A 12,383-nucleotide genomic window follows, 5' to 3' on the forward strand; every position below is an offset into this window, starting at 1 on the left:
TGATGAGTCACTCCTTTGTACCTCCCCTAGCATCCCTTAGGTTTATGGCACATTGTTCTGCTATCTAATTGCAGGGAAACAAATATCTCAGATGAAAAAGCACATTTCATCACCTGCAAATTAAATTGCCTTGGGAGCCTGGTACACAAAATGGATGAGCACACGGACCCGGTGACTTGTGAACAAAATGAATTACCATAGTGGTGGGTATGAGTCAATCTCCAGCTCTGATAAGGATGTAATCTTGATCAACCATCCTAGTTACCGCAGCCATGAGGATGTTCTCCAATGTCTACACCATGCTCCATAGTTCTCTTTCCTATGGTTCCTGTCTCAACCACAAGAGAAAAGGAAATCCACCTGGTCACAACTAACCTACTCAGGGAAGAACCCACCTGGACAAGGTCCTCAGTCCTGTATTTGCATTCCCCACACCTGGACTAAGCCTTTCAAAATTCAACAAAAGTTAACTATCTGAAAACCCAAAACTACTCAGGAAATACATTAAGATTCTTTATTTGATAGAAATTGAATTGACAACAGCCTTTTCTTCCCTTCCCTTCACCACACATTTACAGTCATTGTACATCAAACCATAGAGGTAATGGAAGTCAAGTGAAGAACGTTAAGAGGTTACCTAAAAGCAGAGCCAGAGCCTTGACACTGAATTAGCCACTAGGAATTCTACCATTTTCATACCCAACCTGATGCCTTGGAAGAACCTCTGCAACTCCCTATTACTGATCTGTCATATCCAGTCAGGACCCCCATTTCTGTAAGGTTACTTTACAACAGTTTAACCTCTATATGTAAGTTCCTTCATTTACAAAATATGGAGATAAATACCCCCAAGGTTATTGTGAGGTTTAATGAGATGTGGGAAAGAACTTGCTTATTATGAAAACTCTTTACAAATGTTTACTATCGTTATTTTAATTCCACTGCCTTTTTCCTAGCCCAAAGCCTTATAATCTGGACCACCATAGCAGCTCTCCAACTGGTCTTTCTTTCCCCAGGCTCTCGCCTCCTTTTGTTCAAACAACATACCCCTCATTCCCACTGAATCAATCTTCAAAGACACCACCTTGCATCACGCCATTTCATTCACCAGAAATCCTCAAAGCCTCCTCAAAAGCCTTCCTACCACCTGCAGGACAAAGTCAAAATTCCCATATTAACACCAGACAATCACAATCTGGCTAAAACCTATCATCCGATCTTTCCTTCCACTGCTCTTCAAATAGTCCATACCCAGTCAAAATAGTTGGTATGAAAAGTCCACCAGCTCAAAACTTACTTCCTTGATGAAGCCTTTCCTGATGACTCCAATTAATTATATGCCTTCCAATTTTTTATTTTTTTATTTTTTTTATTTTTTATTTTTTTATTTTTTTTATTTTTTTTTATATATGCCTTCCAATTCATGCACCCACGATCTCTGTATCACTCATCATAGAGTTCATCATAGTCTTCCATGTTCTACAGCAATTAATGTACAGTTTTTAACTTTCACCTAGATTTAAAGCTCCTAAAGAAAAGTTCTCAACCTTAAGTGCACATTAAAATCACCTAGGGAGGGGCGCCTGGGTGGCACAGTCAGTTGAGCATCTGACTCTGGGATTTGGCTCAGGTCATGATCTCAGGGTCGTGAGATCGAGCCCTGCAACCAGCTCCATGCTCAGCACGATATCTGCTTAAAACTCTCTCCCTAGGAGCTTCTGGGTGGCTCAGTTGGCTAAGCGTCTGCCTTCGGCTCGGGTCATGATCCCAGGGTCCTGGGATGGAGCCCCACATCAGGCTCCCTGCTCTGCAGGGGAGTCTGCTTCTCCCTCTCCCTCTCCCTCTGCCCCTGCTTGAGTGCTCGCTCTCTCTCAAATAAGTAAATAAAATCTTTTTTTAAAAATTAGAAAAAAAAGACTCTCTCTCCCTTAATACAAATCAAAATCACAATGAGATGCCACCTCACACCAGTCAGAATGGCTAAAATTAACAAGTCAGGAAATGACATGCTGGCAAGGATGCAGAGAAAGGGGAACCGTCTTACACTGTTGGTGGGAATGCAAGCTGGGGCAGCCACTCTGGAAAACAGTATGGAGGTTCCTCAAAAAGCTGAAAATAGTGCTATCCTATGATCCAGCAATTGCACTACTGGGTATTTACCCCAAAGATACAAACATAGTGATCCGAAGGGGTACCTGCACCCCAATGTTTAGAGCAGCAATGTCTACAATAGCCAAACTATGGAAAGAGCCCAAATGTCCATCAACAGATGAATGGACAAAGAAGATGTGGTATATATCTACAATGGAATACTACTCAGCCATCAAAAAAATGAAATCTTGCCATTTGCAACAACATGGATGGAACTAGAGGGTATTATGCTAAGCAAAATAAGTCAATCAGAGAAAGACAATTATCATATGATCTCACTCATATATGGAATTTAAGAAACAAAACAGAGGATCATAGGGGAAAAGAGGAAAAAATAAAACAAGATAAAATCACAGAGGGAGATAAACCATAAGAGACTCTTAACCATAGGAAACAAACTGAGGGTTACTGGAGGGGAGCAGGGTGGGGGGATGGGGTAACTGGGTGATGGACATAAAGGAGGGGGCACGTGATGTAATGAGCACTGGGTACTATATAAGACTGATGAATCACTGAACTCTACCTCTGAAACTAATATTATATGTTAATTAATTGAATTTAAATTAAAAATAAATAAATAGATTAAAGGAACAGACTGGAGTCCAAAAATAGACCCACACATATATATGGACAAAAAAGTATATGCCATATGATTCCATTTATATAAAGTCTAAGAACAGGCAAAAACTAACCTGCGGTAATAGAAATTAGAAGAATGGTTGCCTATGCGGGGGTGGGAGAGGGGTAGAGGCGGACTGGGCAGAAGCACGAGGGAATTTTTCTACGTCTCAACTGGGGCAGAGATTACTTGAATGTGTATAAATGTATTAAAACTCCTTGAATTAGAAAAAAAAAAGACTCTCTCTCCCTTTTCCTCTGCCCCTCCCCTGCTCGTGTGTGTGCACCCCCTCTCCCTCAAATGAACAAATCATGAATTAATTAGTTAATTAATTTTAAAAATCATCTAGGGGGATGTTTTGGAATGTCCAGGCAGATATTTTTATTCAGTTGGTCTGGGGTGGGGCCCAGGGCATCATGACTTAATGTGCAGGTAGATTTGAGAACCGCCATCTTAAAGAAGAGGTTGGACTCTCAGAGTAACTACGGCACTCTTGGTATTCATGGCAGCCTCTCAGTAAGCAACTGGAGAACGGACCTAATGAAGCCATCAGTTTTTCTAGGTTAAGAAGTCAGGGGAAAGCTCTTGTTCCTTTTGCATCACAGTTGGTCCTGATTATTCTAAATTAAAATTTTAGTACTCTTTTTTTTCCTTCTGAAAAACTGGTTGACATGTAAATAGCTTCAGAAATCATCTTTTCATCTTTGTGCAACACATTTTCAATGCAGGGTGAAAACGACAACTTAAAGAGTGGATTGTAAGGGAAAAAGCAAGCTGGGCCCTGGAAAACAGACCATATGCAAATGTGTAGTTCCCAGGCCAGTGAGTAACACCATAGTTTCCAAAACAGAAGGCAGATTTTTGGAAGGTGGAAATGAGGTGTGGCTCAGCTGCAGTTTTAGAAGCAAAAGGTCTCAACATCCAGGGGCAGGAGAAAATACATCGTGTTAAATGCATTGAAAAAAATATCCCCTTATCTGATTTATAGGAGATTTTAAATAGTCTTACCAAGAGCATACCAGGTGAGTTGAAATAAGTCTAAGACATCATCTATTTCACTCATTTTACAAATTAAGAAGTTGGGGTTTAGAAAAGTTTAGCGACTTGCCCAAAGTCACCCAAGCCAAGACTAGAAGAAAAGTCTCCTGGTTCCAAGTGAAGGGCTCGCTCCACCATTCCATACTATACAATTAAAACCTCACTGTTGTTTTAATAATTCATAGCTTAATGGGAAATCCTGGCCAAAGAAAACTATTAAGGTGCACAGAGATAAAATCAAAGGAAAATTCTCCTCATGTAGACTTCCAGCTGAAAATAAGAGTGCTGTGTGTACACAGTTGCATTAGCTCCCTCCTGAAATCCCATTAAATCATCCTTTGTTTTTGCTGTTATCATCATTAAGGAATTAACTCTCATGGAAATAGAAAACAGGACAGGAGATATCAACAAAATATCAAAACAAAAAGCAAATAAACATGTGGTAGTTCCAGCTGGGAGGAAGCCTGGAAACAACCCAACTTACGCTGCAAAGCCTCCAAATAACTCAAGAATCAGGAGAACTTGGTATGTCTATAAATGGTGGTGAAGAAGACTTGAAACAAAAGGATGGTTTGCAGGGCTGTATAAGAAACAGGGTCCCTCACCCCCTCTCCCATACCATATAGCCAAGTGACTAATCCTCCCCAGTCCTAGGAGAAAACTGGAGGTTTATAAAACTGAAGGTCTCTATACTGGGAGGAACTACAAACAGTTGAGGCTAAGGGTACCATCCTGCAAAGGAGGACTTAAGTGAACCTGTACAAGCATATATACTCAATGTTGAGACCACTCAGCTCTCTTCTCCCACTTGACTCCATAATACTGGATAAGGACCAGACTAAAGAGTAAAGATCTACAGATAACAGACCCAGGAGAGCTCCCATGGCCCAGAAATGGCCCAGCCAGATTACCTATAGGAAAGCCCAGAGTCAGCAAGTTCTACCCATAGCACGAAGCTTCCAATGGACTTTTAGAGCCCAATTCATGAATGAGAGAAAGCCAAGAATCATCACTAAGAATGATTAGGAAAGATTCTAACATGAATTGAGGTCAAACAAATGGGGGAAAAAAACAACTTGGAGGAAACAAAGACTCTGCAGAGAAAGGAAAATGCTTTTTAAAAAAAGAAAAGTAATAAAATCAAAGTTAAGGGAAGATACTGTGTGCATGAAACGAGGTCAGGATATAGCCAGAATAAAGAATAGAGAACAAAAAAAGAGAAGCATTCGTAAAAAAAAATAAGATAGAAGAAATGAAAAGCTCAACAGAAGAGGTAGAATATAAAGTTGAGGAAATCTCTCAGGAAATAAAATAAAAAAGCCAAAAAAAATTAAAAATTGGAGAGGGAATATAATAAAATTAGAGGACACATCCAGAAAGTTCAGCATCTGAAAAAAAAAAAAAAAAGGAGTTCCAGAAGTTGAAAGCAAAGAAAGCAGTGAGAAACTAATCAGAGAAGAAATTTAGGAAAATTTCCCCACATGGAAGGTTATCTTCATTTTGAAATAGAACCAAATCAAGGCACAACTCATAAAATTTCAAAATCATGGAGACAAACAGAAGATTCAACAAGCCTACACATAGGTTTCATGGAAAGGCTCACATTTCAGATGGCAATCATCAAGGCAATACTGGAAGCTGGAAGATAATGGAGAAAAATTCTAAAAAAATTTGATTTCTAACCTAAAATTCTATGCTCAGCCAAATTACCAATGCAGTAATAGAAGAAAGACACTTTCCAAACATACAAGGCTTTAAAAATTTTCTCTCTGCTTTACCCTTCTTAAAAAGCTACTTGAGAGGGGCGCCTGGGTGCTTCAGATGGTTAAGCGTCTGCCTTCGGCTCAGGTCATGATCCCAAGGTCCTGGGATCGAGCCCCACAGGGAGCCCGCTTCTCCCTCTCCCTCTGCCTGCTGCTTTCCCTGCTTGTACACTCTCTGTCTCTGTCAAAAATAAATAAAATCTTTAAAAAAAAAGCTACTTGAGAATGTAGTCTACCAAAATAAAAAGCAAACCACAAAATACATGGAATCCAGGAAACAAGGGTTCCAACACAAAAAAGAGGTAACGAGCATCTCCTGGATGATGGTAAAGGGAAATCCTAAGATGACATTGAGCTGCAGGCCAACCGAACAACTAGGCCATACTAGATTGAGTTAGAAGGTTCTTGGAAAAAATTCTTTCAGGATATGAAGCTCAAGGCATTGGGAGAAGATTTATAATGAATTAGTAAAACTTAGCCAACTTAAAAAAGTAAATCAGTGAATTCCAGTGAAAACAAAAAAGTGTGCAGAAAAGGGAAAATAATCACAGCATGCTTGAGAGCTCATAATAATGTAAATAATAAATAATATTCTTATTACTGATATAAATATACTGGGAGTAAGTGAGTGCAGGAAATGTGTTTGTGTGTGGGTGGGAGAGTAACCATGAAAGAGAGCTATATCCTCCTCGGTACTAGTAGGAAGCTAATAGGTCATACCTCAAACAGAAAAAGTGAGAAGTGGCAATGTAAGTATGTTACTTAAAAGACTGACAGTACAAAAATACTTTTAAATAATAAAAGTGGTTTCCTCTCAGAAACAGAATGATTGGAAGACCAGTGTAGAGGAATGTGTTCTCTACTCTCCTCCCTTAAAAAACGCTATGAAAACCAGAGGAAAATAATCCCATCGTCCAATGAACAAAATGATGGTCTTTAACTCCAAACTCCGAACCACGAAACACGTATTTATGAAATACTATGAAAACTGGACCAAAATAGAGAAGGCTGCTAAGTAGATTTCCCTAAAAATAAACAGCATTGTCCTAAAAGGTCAATCCAATGACCTTTTGATAAGATCAGTGATATCCAGAGAGATAAGCAGACCCTGGGAGAATCAGGAAGTATCCCCATTGAATTCCTATTTATACAGAAAAATAATAAAAATTATTATAATCACCATTATCAAGCTTTTACTATTTTGCTGTGTTAGCACTGTTCTAAGCACTAAGCACTTTCAATACATTAAGTGATTTAATTCTCTCAACAGACCTTCTCAAGTAGGTGCTATTACTACTTATATTTTACAAGTCACATTGGAAGAATAAGAGCCAGGTTTTAAAACAAGGCAGTCTAACCACAGAGCCTACACTACTAACCACTACACTATATGGCGTCTTTCGCGGAAGGAAAGGGAGAACCGAAGGAAAAGGCATAATAACAAGTCACTTCCAGCCTCCTAGTTTAGGGAGATTGCTAAAAGCAAATTACTTCAGCAGAAATAATTTATGACTTCCAAGACATCGCTAAGAGAGAGGCACACCAACCTCTCAATACCAGAAACTGAAGGGAGATGTTCTGAGTGAAGGAAATAATAGGTTTGATATTCTAAATTAGAAAACAAAGATGAAACAAAATTTCAAAGTTCCCCAGCTTACTCTCCCAGCCATTCTCCACAAGAAAAAGAGCTGACCCATTCAGAATCACAAAGGAACCAACTCTGGGTTACAAATAACTTCTTAAATACAAGGCAGAGCTGCAACATAAGACCATTTATCTGTCCCACTGGAGATGAACACAAGAACACTATTCTCTTTACCCTGGCTGCTAACTCTTAAAAGTTTGGAAAACTTAACAAACAATTCTAAAATTTCTATGGAGCCACAAAAGACCTCAAACAGCCAAAGCAATAAGAAGAACAAAACTGGAGGCATCACACGCCTTGATTCCAAACTATTTCGCAAAGCTATAGAAATCTAAACAGTATGGTACTGGCATAAAAACAGACCACAGATCATTGGAACAGAATAGAGAGCCCCGCAATAAACACACAAATATGCAGGCAGCGACCTCCGTGACTTCAGCCACAGCAACTCTTGCTAGACACGTCTTCGAAAGCAAGGGAAACAAAGGCAAAAATGAACTATTGGGACTTCATCAAAATAAAAAGCTTTTGCACAGCAAAGAAAACAGTCAACAAATCTATAAGATAACCGGCAGAATGGGAGAAGATATTTGCAAATGACATATCAGATAAAGGGCTAGTATCCAAAATCTATAAAGAACTCATCAAACTCAACACCCAAAGAACCAATAATCCAATCAAGAAATGGGCAGAAGACATGAACAGCCATTTCTGCAAAGAAGACATACAAACGGCCAACAGACACATGAAAAAATGCTCAACATCACTCAGCATCAGGGAAATACAAATCAAAAGCACAATGAGATACCACCTCACACCAGTCAGAATGGCTAAAATTAACAAGTCAGGAAACAACAGATGTTGGTGAGGATGTGGATAAAGAGTGGAACCCTCTTACACGGTTGGTGGGAATGCAAGCTGGTGCAGCCACTCTGGAAAACCGTATGGAGATTACTCAAAAAGTTGAAAATAGAGCTACCCTATGATCCAGCAATTGCACTACTGGGTATTTACCCCAAAGATACAAATGCAGTGATCCGAAGGGGTACATGCACCCCAATGTTTATAGAAGCAATATCCACAATAGCCAAACTATGGAAAGAGCCCAGATGTCCACTGACAGAAGAATGGACAAAGAAGATGTGATACACACACACACACACACACACACACACACACACACACACACACACACACACACGATGGAATACTACTCAGCCATCAAAAAAATGAAATCTTGCCATTTGCAACAACATGGCTGGAACTAGAGGGTATTATGCTAAGCAAAATAAGTCAATCAGAGAAAGACAATTACCATATGATCTCACTCATATGTGGAATTTAAGAAACAAAACAGAGGATCGAAGGGGAAGAGAGGAAAAAAGAAAACAAGGCAAAATTAGGGAGGGAGACAAACCATAAGAGACTCTTAATCATAAGAAACAAACTGAGAGTTACTGGAGGGGAGGAGAATGGGGGATGGGGTAACTGAGTGCCAGACATAAAGGGGGGCATGTGATGTAATGAGCACTGGGTACTATATAAGACTGATAAATCACTGACCTCTGCCTCTGAAACTAATAATACATTATATGTTAATTAATTGAATTTAAATTTTAAAAATTTGTTAAAAACTTGCACAAATATGATCAATTAATTTACAACAAAGAAGCCAAAAATATATACAAAGGGAAAGGACTCTTCAACAAATGGTGTTGGGAAAACTGGACAACCAGATGCAAAAGAATGAAAGTGGATCACTGTCTTACACCATACACAAAAATTAACTCAAAATGGATGAAAGACTTAAATATAAGACCTGAAACCATAAGACTCTTCAGAGAAAACATGGCCCCTGAGCTCCTTGACATAGGTCTTGGTGATGATTTTTGGATATGATACCACGAGCAAAGGCAACAAAAGCAAAAATAAATAAGAACACATCAAACTAAAAAGCTGCCCACCAAAGGAAACCTTATCAACAAAATGAAAGGGCAACCTACTGAATGGGAGAAAATATTTGCAAATTGTAATTCCAATAAGGGGTTAATATCAAAAATATATATGGAACTCATACAACTCAGTAGAAAAAAATCTGATAAAAAAACATGGGCAAATCTGAATAGACATTTTTACAAAGAATACATACAGATAACCAAGAGGTACATGAAAAGGTGGTTTCAACATCACTAATCATCAGGAAAATGCAAATCAAAATCACAATGAAATATCACCTCACACCTGCTAGAATGGCTATCATCAAAAAAAAAAAAAAAACTAGAAATAACAAGTACTTGCAAGGATGTAGAGAAAAGGAAACCCTTGTGCAGGAATGTGAATTGGTGCAGCCACTATGGAAAACAGAATGGAGGTTCCTCTAAAAATTAAAAACAGAACTACCACATGATCCAGCAATTCCATTTTTGGGTATTTATTTAAAGAAAACAAAAACACTAACTCAAGAAGATATCTGCACCCCCATGTTCATTGCAGCAGTATTTATAACAGCTAAGACACCAAAACAACAAGTATTCATCGAATGATGGGGAGATAAAGTTGTGGTGTATACATACATATATATAAGTGGTATATCACCCAGCCATAAAAAGGAATGAAATCTTGCCATTTGCAACAACATGGATGGACCTCAAGAGCATTATGCTAAGTGAAATAAATCAGAAAGAGAAAGATAAATACCATATGATCTCATTTATATGTAGAATCTTTTTTTAAAAAGATTTTATTTATTTATTTGACAGAGAGAGACACAGTGAGAGAGGGAACACAAGCAGGGGGAGTGGGAGAGGGAGAAGAAGGCTTCCCACCGAGCAGGGAGCCTGATGCGGGGCTCGATCCCAGGACCCTGGGATCATGACCTGAGCCGAAGGCAGACGCTCAATGACTGAGACACCCAGGCACCTCTACCTACTTGAAAGTTGCTAAGGGAATAGATCTTAAAAGTTCTCACCAGGAGAAAAAAATATATACATTATATGTTAATTAATATTTCTATAATAATATTTGTATAATAAGCCTAGCTAACATCCATCACTATACAGTATACTGATGGATGTTAGCTAGACTTATTATGGTGATCACTTTACAATGTATACAAATATTGAATTATTATGTGGTACAACTAAAACTAATACAGTATTAATTACTCATTATCCTTCAATTAAAATTTTTTTAAATAAGTTTTTTTAAAAAAACTTAACACATTAATCTTTGAACACCAATATTCTGAAGAAGATAACAGAAACTGTCACTGTTTCACAAATGAGAAACCCAAACCACCAAGTTATATTCTGTGTCGAGCGTTGCAAATCTGGGTACCAGACTAATGGCTTGCAATTTCATGGTCTGGTAATTTTAGCCAAAAGACCTTAGAACCTTTTCCATCATGAAAGATTCTGCCTGAGGAAAAAAAGGGGTTTTTTGGTGGGGTTTTTTGTTGTTTTTTTAAATAAGAAGGTATTAGGGCTGTCCATCCTAGTCCATACAACTTTTCGTAATATTTTTAATCAAAGGAACAGAGGTACTGACCCAGAAAGACAGTCAGAGACAGCTGAAAACAAAAGTGAATATGCATTACCAAATGATAGGATGGTAAAGAGCACAGTAAACAACAAACAAACCGCCTAACTATCAGAGTAGGGAAAGGAGGAACTCCTTACAGGAAGGAGAAAAGAGTGACTTAAGGTTGTTGAAATTCTCTTCTTATTAGGTTGAATCATATGAGATTGCCAATATCCAGCAATATTTTATCTACAAAATCATCAATATCATGTACTCAATCTAATACCTGCTAATGTCCTAAGATGAGTACAGTATTAACTCCCTTGGTTTCCGAACTTCTACATCAGAATACATTGCCTATTACACATCTCAGCACCGGTTTATGATAAAGTTTCTGTTTGCAATTTTGAGAAACCTAGCATGAATAAACATCAGACTGACATTTATCTGAGAAATCAAATGCTCTGCACCTGCCAACAGTATCTGCAGATTATATTTCAGTTCCAAAGTACCTAAAATATAAGTAGCTATTATATAAGAACAAATGTAATGACGTTCTCTTCTGCAATGTATAATCTCAGTGTAAGCCCCAATTCCTTTTGTAAAGGGGGAATTAAGGAGCAGTAATACAAGCAGAAGAAAAACATGTTAGGATGACTTCAATCAGATAAATAAAATAAATAGTACATGCTAGGCTCCCCATTTAACATCATGAATTGGAGCTATTCCCAGATTAGGCAGCACTTTAGCTCTCAGAAGAAAGTAACATTGTAGCCTTCTGTCCTCCTCATCAATTAAAAGAAGGCACTCAGGGGCGCCTGGGTGGCTCAGCCGTTAAGCGACTGCCTTAGGCTGGGGTCGTGATCCCAGGGTCCTGGGATCGAGCCCCACATCAGGCTCCCTGCTCTGCGGGAGGCCTGCTTCTCCCTCTCCCACTCCCCCCTGCTTGTGTTCCCTCTCTCGCTGTCTCTGTCTCTGTCAAATGAATAAATAAAATCTTTTAAATAAATAAATAAATAAACAAACAAACAAACAAACAAAAAATAAAAGAAGGCACTCTGACAACCTGTATGTTCTTAAAATCTCTCAGCGAGCTGACATGTGGTAGACTACAAAGTTTTGAGTACTTGACCTACTGAAACTGAACCAGTGAGGAATGCAACCATCAAGATATCTAGCAGGGGCGCCTGGGTGGCTCAGTTGGTTAAGCGTGCATCCAACTCTTGATTTCAGCTCAGGTCATCATCTCAAGCTCATGAGATGGAGCCCCCTGTTGGGCTCCTCATTGGACATGGAGGCTGCTTAGATCCTCTCTCTCCCTCTCGCCCTCCCTCGCCACCTCCAGCACTCACTCACTCTCTCTCTAAAAAACAAAAACAAAAACTAGTAAAGCCATAATCACTTAGTACTAACATCTTAAAAGAATATAAGAGGTGGGACATCTGGGTGGCTCAGTCCATTAAGCATCTGTCTTCTGCTCAGGTCATGATCCCAAGGTCCTGGGATCTAGTCCCACATTGGGCTCTTTGCTCGGTGGAAAGCCTGCTACTCCCCCTACTCATGCTCTCTCTCTCTCTCTCTGACAAATAAATAAATAAAATCTTTGGAAGTTTTTTTAAAAAGAAAAAACATTTTAAAAAAAGAAGAA

General features: G+C 38.8%; 1 protein-coding gene across 3 annotated transcripts in view; it reads right to left on the bottom strand.

Annotated features, from left to right (window-relative positions):
* The window catches only part of TEC (tec protein tyrosine kinase), a 142,711-nt gene that overhangs the window by 87,840 nt on the left and 42,488 nt on the right, over positions 1–12,383 (bottom strand). Inside the window, exons 1-2 of one of the 3 annotated variants that reach the window (XM_027599876.2) lie at positions 1,048–1,436; positions 197–328 (exon numbers count right to left, since the gene is read on the bottom strand). The exons of 1 other annotated variant lie outside the window; for it this stretch is intronic. In XM_027599876.2, the coding sequence (XP_027455677.1) occupies positions 197–199 (3 nt within the window). In that variant the 5' untranslated portion in view covers positions 200–328; positions 1,048–1,436. Of the gene's footprint in view, positions 1–196; positions 329–1,047; positions 1,437–12,383 lie in introns of those variants that run through there. One more of the 3 variants, XM_027599875.1, reaches the window with a different exon arrangement.

This window comes from Zalophus californianus, chromosome 2, assembly GCF_009762305.2.
Source record: "Zalophus californianus isolate mZalCal1 chromosome 2, mZalCal1.pri.v2, whole genome shotgun sequence".
Taxonomy (NCBI): Eukaryota; Metazoa; Chordata; class Mammalia; order Carnivora; family Otariidae; genus Zalophus; species Zalophus californianus.